We start from the raw sequence: 16972 nt of genomic DNA, 5'->3' as shown, positions 1-16972 counted from the left end.
GAAAGAGGTATTTGTCAAAGCTCGGCTTCAGGAACGTTCACCTGGGAGCAATGAGTTGTAAGGTGGAAACGAACCTGAGATTCTGAGCAGAGGCACAGATTTGGAGAGAGTTGGGGATATCCCTAGGCAGGGGCACAGCCGACAGGACCCGTGCTGTCTGGGATTCTGAATGTCCTGAGCTCCTTCTCCGTCCTGGCCCTGCCTGGGGTGGAGGCCGTGGTGCTGGCCCTGGGGTAGCCCTGCTGCCTGTGACTGCAGCCCAGTGAGGGACAGGCCTGCCACAGACAGCATGTGGCAGGTCACCCAGGCAGGGCTGCTTGGTGGGGCAGGAGCTTCTGCGGGGTTGGGAGGGTTCCATCTGGAGGTGGCTTTGCCAAGATGGGGAGCCCGTGACGGGACATGGCAGGGAGATGAGAGGCTCTGCCCTGGACATTGTGAGCAGCAGCTACAGATGCCAGCGTCCCTAGGGCAGTGGGCAAGGAGAGGCCAGGGCCACAGGGAGGCTGGGGCACCAGCATCGCTGCAGCTGATGATGCGTGTCTCCTGCTTGAGGACAGTCTGTGGCATTCGCGTCCACACAGTGAAACTCAAACTCTTTTTTAAAAACTTTATTATTAATTTTAAATGTGGGAAAACACACGTAACATAAAATATAACATCTTAACCATTTTTAAGGGCACAGCTCAGTGGCACCAGGAGCATTCCCATTGTTCTACAGCTATCAACACCATCCGTCTTAAAACATTCATCTCCTCCACTGAAGCTCTGTCCTCATCCAACTCTTAACTCCCATCTCTCCTGCAACCTCTGGCGCCCACCATTCTCTCTCCATCTCTATGACTGTGACTACATAGGGACCTCTAGGGACCTCTAGGGACCTCACAAAAGTGGAATCATACAGTATTTGTCTTTTTGTGCTCGGCTTGTTTCAAGTTCATCCATGTCATAGCATGCGTGAGAATTTCCTTCCTTTCAAAGGCTGAATGGGATTCCACTGTTTGGAAGCACCACTTTTTGTCCATTCACCTGTCGATGGATGCTTGGGGTGCCTCCACCTTTTGGCTCTGTGAATAGTGCTGCTGTGAACGTGGGTGTGGAAGTGTCTCTGAGACACCGCTCTCCATTCTTTCGTGTGTTCACCCAGAAGCGGGGTTGCTGGGTCACATGGTGATTCTATACTTAACTTTTCAGGAGCCGCCACACCTCATCCACAGCAACTGTACGATTTTCCTTCCCCACCAGCAGTGGGGAGACCCTCCCCTCCACCTGCGCACTTCTCCACAATCTGCAAAACCCTGCTGTTCAAATGGACTAATCCCTCCTCTGGCATGTGGCCTGGGTCTACTGATCAGAGCACCTCATCCTTTAGGCCAGAATGACTGGTTCAAATAGCAAATCAAGACATTGCCCCAAACATTGGTCAATGAAATCCCTACCTGGATGTGCGCGATGACCAAGAGTGTCCTGTTTTCACCAGGACTGCTCAGCTAGTAGGCCTAGAGCCGCTGGTGGTCATCGCTGCCCCCCACTTGGGAAGAGCTGGCCAGAGAATGAAGCCCATACAGAGGACAGAGAAGGAGGACAGACTTCTCATGACCTCCAGGAGCCCCTGGATCCAGCCATGCCTGAGGTAGATGCTCCCTTGGACTTTCTGATTTCAAGAACCTGCTAGTTCCCTTTCTTGCTCCAGCCAGCTTAAGTTTCTATCATTTCTAATGCAGGGGGGCACCCAGCAGGGAACATGTACTCAGGTGCTTCTCAGGGTGGTTTTAGCCGGTGCAGCAACGATGGCTGGAAAGCCCATCTCTCAAACAGACCCCACGCTGGGGAGAGTGCGTGAGTCTCCCAGCCACAGGGGCAGACTCAAGGGGCTGGCGGTATCTACAAGGCGGCTACAGGGGAAATGCTCCTGGGAACATGCTTTCCTCAAAGTCCCCGAGGCCCCAGGGCGTCGCTCACTGCCAGCTGCTCACGCCCCTCTGCTCTGTGTCCAGACTCTGGGCATCAGGCCCTGGTGTTGTCCTCAAGGAGTCTCCAGCCACTAGAGGAGTGTTGCAGCATGAAGTAGAGAGTCTGAGTTTGAATCCTGGTCCCACCATGGGTAACCGTGTGTCCTTGAGGGTAATGACTTTACCTCTCTGCTCCCAGGTTCTCCTCCCTACAATGGGGCTGGTCCTGGTACTGACTTGCAGCCCGGCAGCCTCGTATGCTGCAGAAACCACTCCCCGGCATCCGTGTCCCATTCCCCAAAGATCTGTGGTGCACCTGCCTACGTGCCCAGTGCAGGCTGGCTGGAGGCTCTGCTCCAGGACTAGAAGCTCAGCCTGGATATGACCCAAGTCACTTCCACTGACAACTCCATGACTGTTGTCCTCAGAAAGAACACATCTGCCCCCAAAGCTCCACCATCAGGGCTGATGGCTCTCCAGGAAGGCCCCAAAGGGGTGCCATGGGCCACGGGCCCTGGGGATACCTGCAGGAGCCTCTTAGGCTCCAGCCTCCTCTGGCCTCATCCCGCGACTGCCAGATGCGAATCAGAGCCCACCCTCCTTGCTCCCCAAGGCACAGCACCTCCTGCACCTCCCTGCACAGAGCTGACCTGGCCTCTTCCATTCTTCTGGACACAGGGAATGCTCTCCCCGATGTCACCTCAGCTGGCTCCTTGTTTCTCAAGCCTCGATTCCTCCATCCCTCCTCAGGCCTTCCCTGCCCACTGGCCAGGTGGGCACCCTCCCATGCCACCAGTTTTCTTCAGGGCACCACACCATCTATAGTCACTGTATCAGGTTTTAGCCTGGCCTGTTATTTTTTATTTCTGCTCAGAGCCTGTGTTTGTTCTTGAGCTGTGGCTGCTCTGGGGTCCAGGTGGGAAGTCCGAAGTCACCTCTGGATCTGCTCTGGGTGGAGGGTGCCTCCATCCCACCCAGGCCCACAGCCTGGCCTCACCCTTGCCCTGCAGAGAGCCCATCCCAGTGCCCTGCTCAGAGCCACCAGCATTAATAGCTGATGGTTTAATACCCTCAGGAGCCAGCGCACTCAAGCAGCAATCAGAAGGCCCCATCACCGCTGCTGTGTAATTGCGCCCGATCACTCGCACAGCGAGCGCTGATTGCGGCTCAGAGATGGCTCAGCTTCCAGGCTGACGGCCGGAGCCCTCGGAGGCCTAATGAGGGTAATTGAGGCTGGGCTGATTGTGCCGGAAAAAAGCTGAAGGGGACTGAGCCATGAGAACAGGCTGCGTCACACCCTAAACGGGACCACATTTGCTAAATTTATTTCCGACGCAATTTCGAGGTGATTACACTGATTTCTCTTGAGTTACTGAGCCTGGCACGGAGCTTGTGCTTGTAGCCCCGCTGTCAAGATGCACCTGTTTGAGAGTGGGAGGTATTGATGATGACTTATGGGCCACTGTCAGCCCTAGGAATGAGTCCATGGAGAGGCTGGTGGGAGACAGGTGGGAGCTTGGGGGCGGTGGGGAGGGCCTGGGGTCCCAAGGGCCTACGTTTGGGCGGGCTGCTGCTTACCACCATGTGGCTGGGACACATTGTGCAACCTCTGTGTGCCTCAATTCCTCAGCTGCAAGTGCAGCTGCCCCCAACCTCCCAGGGTTGCCAGGAAGTCCCAATGAGTTCACTTACTGGCAGTGCTCAGACGGTCCAGGCTGGGGTCTGCCTGGAGGCGCAGCTGCAGAGGTGCCCAGGGCCCTTGGGGATGTGTCACACCTGACCCTGCACCCACCCTCTGCGGCAGGAGCAGCCACTCCTGTTGGGCTATGGATGCAATGAGCCCAGGGACGGGGCCACTGACCAAAGTCATGCACTGGCAGAAGCTGCATCCACACCTCCATCATTAGTATCTGTACAAATTTTCATGACATGAAGCAGCATAGCCTGTCTCTGCTGGAAAAACCAACATTTCTCAAACCCGGTTCCTTGGCTGCGAGTCTGGGAAACACAATTCCAGCCTTGGCTACTGAAGGCAGGGGCCCCAGGACTGCAGCCTCAGATCCCCCAGGCTGTTGCTCATGGGCCCCTCGGGGTCAGAATCTGATTTTAGTTAACAAGGCACCCAGGAATTCCTGCCTCGCGGCATGGGCTGGAAGCCACTGCTCCGAGCTAGGGGTGCCATGGGAGAATCGCCTGGGGAGCATCTAAAAGTGACCACCGCTCAGCCCCCTGAAGCTCCAAGGCTCCAGTGTGGGTCAGGCACTGGTGTTTTAGTCTCTGCCAAGGGCTCCAATGTGTCACCTGGGCTGAGCGCCCCCAGCTCACAGAGCATGGCCATCTGTCCTGGGTGTGGCTGAGTCTCTCCCAGGCAGATACGCTTCCGCGTTTGGGATGTGCCTGCGCTCCTGCGGCCGCCCCTGCTTCCCAGCAAGGAAAACCTGGAGCCAAGAGCTTTTAGCAAAAATGTTTAATCTCTCCTTAATGTGTGTGTTTATTTACAAGTACTAAATCTGAAGAACAGTAAAATAGGAAATAGCCGTATATGTACACATCCGAGGGCCGGGCCCACAGTCAGCGGTGCTGCTTCTGCAAAGAGCCCGGCTGAGGGTGCCCGCCCGGACCGTCCGAGGGATCGCTCTTCTTCTGGGAGGGGGTTCTGCGGTGTTAAAGGACAGCTAATTGTGGGCTTTGTCTTAAAAATATCTCTCTCTCTAAATATATCTATTCTAGCTGTGTAGCACCAACGTGAGCCACTGAATCCAGACAGGGAGAAAGCCAGGGCGGAGGCTCTCGGCAAGGCCGAGCCGGGATGGCACACCGCTCCGGGCTCTCTCCTGGACTAGACGCTGCAGGTCGTGGGGCCCCCAGACCCTCGGGACAAGGGGCCGGTGGTCCCGCGGCTGGGGAGCACAGGGGAAGCTCGAGGTATATCAAGAGGCCAGGCTCCCAGGCCGAGGCGTGAGCTGTTCCAGCACTCCTGAGCCAGGCGCGGGGAAAGGGAGGCCACGGAGCAGGGTAGGAGGTGCTGCGGGAAGCAAGTGGCGGCAGCAGCACGCCAGGTGGGTGCCGGTTTCACAGCACATGTGCCGCAGCCCTGGCTGCCTGAAGACACAGGGCCCGTGGGAGCCGCTCACCGCTGCTGGGCACAGAACGGCCTTCAACTGCAGCTCCTATGAGGGCCTCCAGCCCCAGGCCAGAGCTCCCAGGTGCTGCACAGTTAGGAGCACAGTGGGAACCAGTGACAAGTGGGAACTGGGGCCCAACTCCACGACCTGGCAGAGGGAGGTACGGAGTAGCTCGGAGACTGCTGTCCCAGTAGACAGCACGGGTAGTCGGCTTGATCCTTGCGCATGTAAACAGATACTGCTAAAGTGCTTGCGCCTAGACACAGCCATGTGCTCTGTGGTGGCCACGCCCCAGCCACACGCCCTTGTGGGAACTGCTCCATATGAGGCCTGTGGTGCACCCCCTTCATCACCACTGCCGTCCCCACCACCCGCCCATGCTACTCACATGGACAAAGGCAGCCTGGCAGGGCAGAGCAGGGCACAAGGCCTAAGGAGGGTGGGGGTTGGAACTGGATTCTGAAGGTGATGCAGGAGCCCCTACCTAACCCGTAAGGAACTGGAAGAACCAGGGACTTCAATCTGAAGCCAGCATCCAGGGAAGACTTTGGGGGAAACTGAGGTTCCCACCCCACCATAGCCAGGAAGCATCGGAAAGGAGGTGGAGGCGCACCCAGGGACGGGAATCCCAGCCAATGCTAGGGGCTACTGAAAAAAACAGCCCAGACACTGTGATATGGACTGGCCTCAGCTCTGGCCCCCAAGACTGCCCAGGGAGTAAGTCCACCCCCTCAGTGGGCTGGGGGCAGGGGCTGGCCCAGGCCTGAGCTGGGTGTGGCAGCAGCAGAAGGCCCCAGCCCTGGCACAGTGCCCACGGGGCCAAGGAGCTCCCTGAGTCAGCAGTCACCGACTCCACACCGACCCGGGTTCAGGCGAGGGGCGGGTCTCTGCGGCGTCATCTGGCTCACGCTGCTCAGGAGGGGCGGACTGCAAGACTGGCGCACCCCATGGGGCCGAGTGCTCTCCTTGGGCCTGGCCGAGGACATGGGGCTGAGTCTGGCCACAGTTAGCTGTCCCTTAAAGTCCATGGGATCTTCGGTACCATCAAAAAAGTGACCTTGAAAAGGGGATGGACCGCTTGTTTGCTTTTACAAGTGACTGATTAAAAAACATAAAAAAGGGTCTAACAACCTCTAGTATTCAACACTTGCAGTTTTAAAAAGATCAACTCAGACTAAACGCTAGCACAATCATGCATGCCCCGTGGTGACGCGGCACCCCAGAGGCTCTCAGGGTTGGCAGGAAGTCCTTTCCTTGTCATGTCAAACCAAAACAGCGGCCCGCAGGTCGGGGGGCACAGGCTTCAGGGCTGCTCCACTCCACGGAGGCTCCGGCCACTTTCTCCACAACCATTTGGCATTGCTTTCCCACTGCCTTCATTTTCTTGTTCAAATCGTCTTTCAAATTCCTCTTCATTTAACTGTACAGTACCCCACTGGGGCTGGAGCCTGAGGCTAGAGCCACATATATATATATGCATATATATACATGTACAGCTTTCTTTTAAGAATGCATTCTCTCTTGCTGAGGGCAAGGGTGGACACCGCTGGCCTCCAGTCCCTCTGGTCACTGCCCGTCACTCATGGCCCAGACAGATCCAGGCCACTGCGGGCCAGAGGGGCCCTGCCACAGACCTCAAGGCCCAAGCAGAGTGCAGCAGAATTTCTTCCCCTAAAAACAGAAACAGTCCCCAGATGTCCCACTGCTCTGGAGGGGCCAGGACACTGCTGAGATGCCACACTGGAAGCCGCTGGGGCAGGGACAGAGAGAGTGAAGAGAGAGGAGTGCTCAGGGGCTGCCCTCAGGGGCTCCACAGCGGGGAGCTCGGCCTACCCTTGAAGGCAGCTGCCAGGGCAGCCTGTGTAGGACGCGGAGGGGAATAAATAACGGGAACGTGCTCTCTGTGACCCGGGGCCCCTGGCCCAATGGCTCCCAGAGGCACAGCCCTGAGGACGGAGAGGGGCTGCCCGGTCCGTCTGGAAGCCACCCAGGAGTCTGAGCAGCCTGGCCCACAGCCCCTCCATAGGAGGGAGCAGGGCCTCTCTGGGGCGAGGTGGATGTGGTGCTCCGGCCTCGGCCGCGCAGAGCACGCGGTGAATCTGAGGATGGCAGCGGTGCAGCGGGCATGGGTGCTGGAGGTGGGAGGCGGTGGCAACAGGCCCAGACCGACTTGAGCTCCTCTTGCCCGGCTATGGGCTTTTTGCCTCCTTCTCCAGCTGCCAAACTGGGCCCCCGGACCCTCAGACTCTGCCGCCTGGGGGCAGCTTGGGAAGCCGGGAATGCTGACACCCCCAGCCTCTTGTCCCGGTCTCAAGGGGACAGCCCAAGCTGGCTGCCCCTCCCCCTGGAGGGCCCTGGCCTCACCCCTCAGCCCCTCAAAGGTCAGCCCTTCTCCCATGAAGGCCACCGGGCAGCTCTTGCCAGGCAATGAAGGTCCTTGGCCGGCCTGAGCACCCAGTGCTGTCCCGGCCCCTGAGCAAGCAGCTGTGTGCGCAGCTGTGGTGTGGCAGGTACCATCACCTCCACACAGGAAGAGCCGGGACCCGGCCGGGCGAGGCAGGGGAGGGAGGGCCGGGCAGTCACTGCACTGCGGCGGCCCGAGCACCACCGGACACTCCACACGCATGTGGCGAGGGCTGTCCCGGTCCCTGCTCGGCCGCCCTCACGCCGCGTCATGCTGGATGATCACAGCCAGGGCTCAGCTGCTCAGGGCCATCGTGTCCACCACTTGCTCCAGCTTGCTCCGCAGCCGCTGCCGCCGCGCCTGCTCGTCCTTCTCCAGGGCTGCCAGGATCTGCAGGGCCAGAAGAACTGTCAGCATGCCGGGCCACCAGCCTCCATGCACTCAGCAGGCCCAGGGTGGATGCCTCCAGAGCAGGTGCCAGAGGTTCGACCCCATCTATTCCTGGCCAAAGGACCTTGGTTGTGAGCCTGGACCCTCCAGAACCCCAATATGGAGAATGAGCCCGCGCCTGTCATCATCCTGCCCTCACCCACTAAAACAGCAGGCTCTGATCCCTTAGCTGCCTGGCCATGCTGCTGACATGTCCCCACCCAGTCCTCACACCCTGGGGTTTCTGTGCCCCTTTAAAGCAGAGCTCCCCAGAGAGCCTCAGCTCCCCTTTCCCTGGTGAGCCCCAGGACCCCAGGCTTTTGTCCCCACCTCCCAACCTAATACATGCAGTCTCTGGCTGCTCCTCTGCTCCCCTGGGGCACCTGCCTGAGGACAGCCCTCTGCCTCCTGTCTGCCTCCTGTGGCACCCTGGGGAAGGCTCCTTGCCTCTGCTGCACCTGCCCTGGCCTCCCCAGGTGGCTGTGGTTCACTCCCATGGCCTTCTTAGCCCTCAGAGCCTTGGCACAGGCCGAGGCTGTCCTGCCCTCTGGCCCCGTGCTCCCATCCTGTGCGGCCCAGGAGCCAGTCCTTCTTCCTGGATACCTCCTGGACCCCGTCCCCAGTTCCACGTACGTGGCCTCACTCCAAGTCAGCAGAAAAGATACTGAAAGGAAAGCTCTGCCAAGAGCCTATGCCCAGCCCAGGAGATGCTGGCCCAGACTGGAAAACACTGAAATGAGCCCCTCAGGGAAGCTGCTCACCATCCACACACCCTCTGCCTCAGGAAGAAGCTGCCATCCCATCTTCCCCACCCCTAACACCACGTGGCTGCACACACTGACTCCACCACGGCCTTCTCTGCTCGGCCTGGCAGGCTCCCTTCTGGCCCCAAGGAACCAGGTGGCCAGCGGGTGCAGAGGAATGAAGGTGGCCGGTGGCAGCCCAGAGATTCAGGGAGGAGTGGCAGGGCGGGGCACAGCAGGTGGCTCTGGCAGGGGCCGGCAAGCCCTCCCAGCCCAGCTTGCGGGCTCCCATGGTGTTCACCTCATCCTTGTACTTGGTGATGTAGGAGTAGATCTCGTGCAAGGCGCTCATGCTGTTGAACTGGCTCAGGTGCAGGCGGGACTGCTCAGCCAGATACGCACTCATGTCCTGGTCACTGATGGCCGGCATCTTGGCGATGTCCGCGTAGTACCTGCAGGTGAGTGGCCAGGTGGGCACATGAGCAGAATCCAGGCTGCCCGCCCGGACCCTGCCCCTGACCCCTGCCCCCTCTGCCCACCTCTCCACCCAGCTCTTGTAGTTGGGGATGTCCTTGGCGTAGAGCAGCTTGTTGGAGGGTGAGTCCTTGCCCAGCTTGTGCTCAGAGGTGGAGCAGGAGTCCATGAAGGTCTGGGCCACCACCGACAAGCAGGCGTCCGTGATGCTGTTCTTGTGAATGTCGAACACAAACTGTGGGTTCTTGATCACGTTCACCCAGAAGCGCAGGGGCAGGCTGCAGGCGAGAGTCCAGGCGCCGCTCAGACAGGCCTCTGCTCCCTCCTGAGCAGCGACCTTGTGGCCCTCCCGGCTCCGAATCCAAAGTGGGCATGGCTTTCCATGCAGACGGGGAAACGAGGCCCATAGAGGTGCAGGGCCCATGGTAAGTGAGGGCCGTCCCCTGCCACCCAACCAGAGATGTGCTGCCCTCACCACCTGCATCTCACGCAGAGCATCATGAGATAGGCGTGCTCAAATGCACTCGGTTGCACAAGGGCAAGATGTGACCAGGCCCTCAGAGGCCCACTCCACACAGCCACTGCCCTCCTAGGCCTGCATGCTGGCTTGCACTCCTGGCTCCTGCACTGAGACCTGCAGCTCAGCTCTGGCCCAGGGGACCCATTCCTGCAGAGACCAGCCCTCTGTGCCTCAAACACCACCTCAGGGACTGCCATTAGCTGGGCTGCCTGGCAGCACTGGCCACACATGGCTGCTTAACTTAAATGAAGAGCCCAGACCCTCAGCCACACCAGTGCCATTTCAAATGCTCAGGAGCCACTACCCTGGACAGCACGGGTCTAGAATGTTCCACTATGACAGAGCATTCTCCCAGAACATGCTGACCTGGAGACACTGCATCCCTGGAGGCCCCCATCTCCCGCTGTGCCCAATCAGCATGGCCCAGGAGAGGGGCTTCGTGACACTTCATCTAAACCCTAGACTCCGAGAGCAGTGGGCGGAGCTGGGACAGGTTGGGGTGGCTGCATCCCAGGTTTAGGAAGCAACACATGGGCTAGACAAGACCAAGTCAGGGGTGGCTGCTGGCCCGGGAGCCAGAAAATGTGGCAGGGACAGTCCAGGAGAGAGGGGAGCTAAGACGGTGGAGAGTGTGCACACTGAGTGTGCACAGAACTGGGGGGAGACCCCAGCAGGATGCAAGGTGAGGAGGGGCACTTCCTGGTGAAGCAGGGTCCAGCCATACAGGCAAGGGCATCCACCTGACCCCAAGTGTGGGGGAGCAGTCCTACCCCAGAACCCCTCGGCCATGCAGGTGGAGGGGACTGGTGCACAGAGAGGGGCTCCCCTGTAGCAGGCCAGGGTGGGGCTGTCTGCTGGGGTGGGGGCCACACACACAGCAGGGACCCGCTCCAGGGGCTAAGGTGTGGCTAAGGTGTGCCAACCAGAGCAGGGGGCCACACACCAGAGCTTGGGGGCCCTGAGTAAGGAGTGAGGCCAAGGGCTGGCCTGCCTGCATGGCAGAGAGGAAGCCAACATTGCCAAGTTGGGCAGTCCATGACCAGGGAAGAAGCAGGTCACTGTCCCAGAGGTGGGCCAGGCCGGAGGAAAGCAAGGGACTGGCTGGCCAGGGAGGCAGCAGACACTCTAGGGAGAGGCCACTCAGAGGCTGGGTGCCTCTTCATAACGAAACCCAGCCTCATAGAGCCCCAGCTCACACTGGTGTAGCTGTGCACGGTGCAGTCTGGGCAGGCCCTGCTCCATATTCCACCTGCTCCGTGAGACTGTGGCAAGTGGCTCAGCCTCTGCACCTCAGTAAGCAGTCTCTGGCCTGGCCCCACACTGCAGTGGGGAGGCTGTAAATTCCTCGCACTAAAGAGTACCAGGAGTACCTGTGGTCCCTGTTGCCCTCATCACTGCAACCAGCCGGCTCAGGGCTGGTCCACTGTGCCCTGTTTCTCATGCTGCAGCCCACACTCATGTCTGCACAGCTGTGCACACCCAGGGCCACTCATACCTGCACACAGTTCCTGCAGCAGCGGGAGGGGCTCAGTGGCTGGAGCAGAGGGCGAGCCGTGGGTCAAGGGGTGCAGGCAGATAGGGAAGGCCAGTTAGCACAGCGCTGGCCCGCCATGCCCCTGCTGGGTTGTGTCCCCACGCCAGGGAGCCCCAAGTGCGGGCTCCGGATCAGAACAGGGTGAGGGCCCTGGGAACACATCTGGCCTGGCCCTGGGGGATGCCCCTCCGCCCCTCTGCCCTGCGTTACCAGTTGCTCTTCCAGGTGTGGCGCACGTCGGCATCGTGGATCTGGTGCTTGTCGGCCTGCTCGTCCAGGAAGTCGAACATGTACTTGATGGCCAGCGGCAGGGCCGAGCCCCGGTGCGCCGTGCTGAAGATTGTCTCAAACAGGTCGTCCACAAACTTCTGCAGCGTGCCCTGCGGGGGGCAGGCAGGGACACTGAGCTCCAGGGCTCTGCCTGGCTGCCAACACCTCCTGGGTGACTGGGCAAGTGGCCATGGGAGCAGCGTGGGGGCCCTTGCTCTGGGCCTGGCACTTTCTCCGAGCTAGGTTGGCCCAGCGTCCCCTGCCCCCGTCTGCCAGCCAGGCCCACCTTGGTGGCCAGTAGCCGCGTCAGGTAGATCTCCGAGACCATCTTGCTGCCGCGGTCACCCTCGCGCTGGTCCAGGTGGTCGTGGTTCTTCACCAGGTGCCACAGCTTGGTGCCGCTTTCCAGGTCAGGCGTGATCATGGGCGTGCGCGAGCGCAGGCTGTCAGGGCTGCTGGCCGTGCGCAGCATGCTCTCTGCAGCACCAGGCTGTCAGCGCCCGCATTGGCTGGCACCCTACGCCCCCCACCTGAGCCTCAGTTTCCCCATCTGAAAGCTGGGGATGGCACCCCCACCCATGTGGGATTTTGGGGCAGCCAATGACACCACAGAGGTGGCATAATTGTGTATGGACACACAGTGGGGGGGAGGAGGTGCAGCCTCCAGAGCTGGACGGTGAGGCCAAGAGTGCGAGTGACAGGCTTGACAACTGCCCCTGGGTCCTCCCGTCCAGCTGCTGCAGCGTGGGAGCCCGGGGGACGTCCTGCCCAGGCCAGGGACCCATGTGCTGCCCTCTCGCCCACTGCCTGGCCCCTCACCGTATCTGCTGAGGGACTTGGTGAAGGTGGAGGAGTTGGAGATGTTGTAGGCGGATGTCTGCTTGGGCACCAGTGCCACCGAGGATCCATCTGTCACCTGTGGGCAGAGGGCCAGGGACCCTGTGACCCACCAGGGTGCCCCTGCCCCACCAGACTCCCGCTCCCTGGCTGGAGACCCCAGTGACACCCTAGTGCTGTGCCTGGAGGCAGCCACCTCACTCAGTCTGGGACTCTACATCAGGACAGCCCAGGGATGCCAGGCAATCCCACAAGCCCAGCTCGGGTCCTGGGATGGTCCACACACATACGTGACCACCTCCCCTCCTCTCCCTGACAGATCCAGCTGCTGTCCAGCCCACATGCTGCAAACATTGGCGGCTGCGCTGTGGAAGCCCCAAGGGGAGGGAGGCCTGTGCTAGGGTCGGAGGGCCGGGAGCCACCTGGTAGTGAGCCAGTGTGTTCAGCCTCTTCCAATCGTTGTCAATCTTGGTGGTGACGTCCTCATCCTGCAGGATGATGCGCGCCATGCGGCCCTGGCGCCACTCTGCGGGGAGGAGGGAGCTAGAGGGTGGGGCCGCTGGGGCCCTCTTTCCCTCCTCCATCACAGCAGTGTAGTGGGACGGGGTCCCGCCTGCAGCTCTCAGCACCAGCACAGAGCAGGGACACACCTCCACACCTGCTGCAGCACCCCTAACCTGCCGTAGCCCGCTGCAACCTGCCACAGCCCTCCCAATCTGCCACAGCAGCCCCAGCCTAAGGGGGTCTGCCCTGCCTTCCCCAAGCCTTAGGGCCCCAACTCCTCAGCCTGGCACCGAGGCTTCTGTGGGGCCCCAGCCTCTCCAGTCACATCTGCAGGACTCCAGGCCCCACCCCAAACCCGTCCCATCCCCTCTGTCCCTCAATGGCTCCACCTGCCCCTCTCATGAGCCTGAGTATCCCCCTCAGGGCTCCAAGAGCCCAGTGCTTCCCAGAGTGCACTGGAACCTACCACCTCCCAGAGTCTCTGCCCAGGGCAGGGCAGGGCAGACACCCTCTACACCCAACCTGGGACTGGACAGCCCACTCGCCATTCCACTGCCCTCCAGACCAGCCTGGTGCGGAGGACTGGCCTGGCCTTCCCCGCCAAGCTCAGTACTGAGCCATGGCCCTGCCCCTCTGCTCCAGCACACACCCCGGGCAGCCGTGGCCCCGCCCACTCACCCAGGTCCATGTCCGCGGCCTTGGGCCGCTGGGAGTAGGGCACGCCCTTGTAGGCAGCGTCCAGCAGCTTCTCCTTGGCCTGGGTGACTGTGTCACAGTCCAGCCCCTTCACCGGCACCTCAGGTGCATTCTCGTTCTCAGGGTTCACACAGTTCAGGGTCTGCGGGCAGGGTGGAGCAGGGCGGCAGCGTCAGCCCCACAACTAGGGGGTGGTGGGCACCAGGGCACCCAGGACAGATGGCGGCCGCGCTCACCAGCGTCTTGTAGTCAATCTGCTGCCGGATGAGCTTGTCCTCACTCAGGGAGTAGCGTGCCTCGCCCGTGATAGCGTCGATGGGGCCCTTCTCCATCTGCTGCTTGATGGCGCAGTACAGCATGAACAGTGGCTCCCCAGCGCACTCCTGCGGGGGTGGCAGCATGAGGCTGCAGCCAGGACCCCCGGGCCTACACCCCACCTGCCCCTCCACCCATTGAGTGCCAGCCATGGTGTTCCCGGCAAGGAGAAATGAGCAGCACTTCCCAACTCTTTGGGAGGCAAGTATAGCCTTAGTCCCAAAGCCCAGCAGAGACTGCAAGAAAATCAGGAAACGAAACATACTGCCACCCCACAAATATCACATGAAAACCCTAAATTACACATGAGCCAGGAGGCGCATAGCATATCGAGGAACATGGCATGGCATGCGGGGCCTGCATCAGGGAGGGCCGAGGCCTATTTCACCCAGAAGTCTCCCCTGGTCTCAGCAGGATCCCTGCCTAGCTCCAGCCTCCCAGGGGCCTGCCCCCTAGCTGGAGGGGACAAAGCTCCCCATGGCCTGCTGCCCGTGGCACCAGCGGACCCCATACTATGCAACTCCAAATGTGACTGTGATCCGCTGGCCTCCGAGAGACCACCCAGCTGGGCCCCCATATTACTCCAGGACACACCTATGGTGTGTCACAGCTGCTGACATACCCACCTGGGGAGGCTTGCCCACCCAGGGAGGTTCACCAGCACCCGAGCACACAGCACAGGGCCAGCAGCACAGCCCCGGGCCCTCAGCGGGCACCTGACCCCTCTGACCCCTCACCCTCTGGCTCCCCACGCTGTAGCATGAGAACCGCTTCATGTCCCACCTCAGGGCCTTTGCAACTGCTGCCTCTACAACCAGAAATTTCCCCTGGCGTCTTCACAGGCCCTTCTGGACACAACCCAATGTGCCCTTTTCAGAAAGTCTCCTGGGGAGCGCCCAGCACACGTACCCCCAACCACTGCCTCACTGAGTCTCCCCCGCCATCTGTCATTCTCTGAAGGATCCTGCGCACCCCTGCCAACCCCTCTGGAGTGGGAGCTGCCTGGCCTGCTCACTATGCCCTACTGCCAGCACTGGCTGAGCCTGTGCATGGGGCATCACAGACACTTGCTGGATGAATTGAGTGAATGGAGAGCTGCCCCTGAGAAACGTTCACGTCTGGGCTGGCTGAGTTGGCCACACAGGTGAGGCCCACCCAGAGCCTGGGCACGGGGTCCACTGCAGGCCCTGCCTGCCCAAGGGCCTTCAGGTGTGTGTGCACCTCAATAGAGGGGCAGGCTTGGCAGCCCTGCCTCCTACCCGGCCCTGGCAAACAAACAGCGGCTCTGCTCCCGTAACCAGAGGCTCCAGGCACCTCGTTAGCGTCTGTGGTAATTAGAGAGACAGCTGTTAAGACCATCCCAGACCTTCCAACAACATGCCTGTCTTTGAAATTATGTTTCATTTGCAAACTTGGTTTCATTAAGTTAGCCACGAAGGAGGAGGAAAAAGGGTGCAGATCCAGATGGAGAGCCATTAATGTGACAGGAAGACGAGAGCCTTTGAGGGTTTCCCAAAGTCAGACACCTGCCCGAGGGTTCCCAGGCCTGGCCTCAGAGACTGAAAGGACCACAGCTAGTCTCTGAAGGTCAGGGGAGTGCAGCTATTGGCCCAAGGTCACACAGCAAGAAACTGGAGAAGCCAAGATCTGAACCCAGATCCAGCTGACCCCAAAGTGCCTGCCCCATACAAGCCAGGTGTCCCCAGAGAAGGCTCAGGCTGAGCCGGGCATTCACACCCAACCCAGGCAGCAGGCCCCGCCCCATTCCACCCGCTTCTTCAGCCAGGCCAGCCTAGAGGCTGCAAAGGAGGTACCAAGAGCTCAGAGGCCAGGGAAGAGGAAGGTCCAGTCCTTTTCTTGTCGCAGCCTCAATCTCTCATGCAGTGAGGGGGAAAAGGAAGACCTCAGACTCCTCCCAACCCCAGTCAGGAATGTGCAAAAACTGCCCAACAAAAAGTGCCACTTTTCAAATAGAAGGATAATACGGGCAGTTCAATAAATGACATTACGATAAGCGCTTCTCCACGGTGGGCATGGGGAGGTGGGAGGATCAAACCAGATCCCTACTCCACACCACATAAATAAAAATCATTTCTCAGCGGCACACATGAGCTTGAAAAGATGGGAAGTGTGTATGTTAAAAAGTTCCTGGGTGCAGTGGCTCACGCCTGTAATCCCAGCACTTTGGGAGGCCTAAGTGAGGGGATCACCTGAGGTCAGGAGTTTGAGACTAGCCTGACCAACATGGAGAACCCCCGTCTCTACTGAAAATACAAAATAAACCAGGCGCGGTGGCACATGCCTATAATCCCAGCTACTTAGGAGGCTGAGGCAGGAGAATCGCTTGAACCAGGGAAGTGGATGTTGTGGTGAGCTGAGATCGCGCCATTGCACTCAGCCTGGACAACAAGAGCGAAACTCTGTCTCAAAAAAAAAAAATTCCTATAATCTAAAAGAAATGACCCTAGAAAAACAAGGAAAGGGTAAAAATGGACACTTACAAACTTGGCTTCAAAGAAAAAATAAGAGCAGCCAATCAAATATGTAAAAAGATGTCCAAGGTGTTAAAGAAATGCCAACTAAGGCAACAACCTACCAGTCTGTACTTTTCAAATGGGCAGAGGTGAAAAAGATCAATAAGACAAGTGCTGTCCCAGGCCTAGGTCAGATTCTCAGATGATGAACTGGTACATTTGCAACCTTTCTTGTAGGAAAATGCAGCAGCATACGTTACAATGAAAAATGAGTGTGCCTGATCACCCACACTCACTCTTCTGGAAAGGCACTTAAACAGGACCAGGCAAGCAGAGACAACTGCATCCCAATCCAAGCTGCGCAGCACTGGCCATCAGCGGCGCCACAGTTAAACAAATGATGAAACGGCCACACCATGGAACACTATGCAGCTCATAAAAACAAGCAAACATTTGTGTGCTCACCTGCAAAGATGGGCCTAACACTATGGCCAAGATGAGGACAGAGGGGGAGCGAGGTACAGTGAAAATATGCGGTACTGAAAAAATTTAAAACTCTCTAATGAGAAAAAAGGTCTGATACTAACCTTCATCTTCATATTAAAAAGCACAGTCTATTCATATTTGCTTCAGTTCAGACCCCAGCCTGGGAGGACAGGCACCAAAATTCTGGTGGTCATTACCACCAGAACCACAGC

At 59.2% G+C, this 16972-nt stretch overlaps 1 protein-coding gene across 1 annotated transcript in view; it reads right to left on the bottom strand.

Moving 5' to 3' along the window:
* Positions 1 to 4401: 4401 nt before the first annotated feature.
* Positions 4402 to 16972, bottom strand: part of LOC100589116 (plexin-A1) — a 334429-nt gene continuing 321858 nt past the window's right edge. Inside the window, exons 29-37 of the mRNA XM_030801673.1 lie at positions 13722 to 13868; positions 13468 to 13627; positions 12708 to 12811; positions 12268 to 12364; positions 11735 to 11925; positions 11389 to 11558; positions 9190 to 9402; positions 8952 to 9102; positions 4402 to 7868 (exon numbers count right to left, since the gene is read on the bottom strand). Of these exons, the coding sequence (XP_030657533.1) occupies positions 7773 to 7868; positions 8952 to 9102; positions 9190 to 9402; positions 11389 to 11558; positions 11735 to 11925; positions 12268 to 12364; positions 12708 to 12811; positions 13468 to 13627; positions 13722 to 13868 (1329 nt within the window). The 3' untranslated portion in view covers positions 4402 to 7772. The remainder of the gene's footprint in view (positions 7869 to 8951; positions 9103 to 9189; positions 9403 to 11388; positions 11559 to 11734; positions 11926 to 12267; positions 12365 to 12707; positions 12812 to 13467; positions 13628 to 13721; positions 13869 to 16972) is intronic.

The sequence above is a fragment of the Nomascus leucogenys genome, chromosome 21, assembly GCF_006542625.1.
Source record: "Nomascus leucogenys isolate Asia chromosome 21, Asia_NLE_v1, whole genome shotgun sequence".
In the NCBI taxonomy this organism is placed as follows: domain Eukaryota; kingdom Metazoa; phylum Chordata; class Mammalia; order Primates; family Hylobatidae; genus Nomascus; species Nomascus leucogenys.
This window is presented reverse-complemented; position numbering and strand designations above follow the sequence as displayed.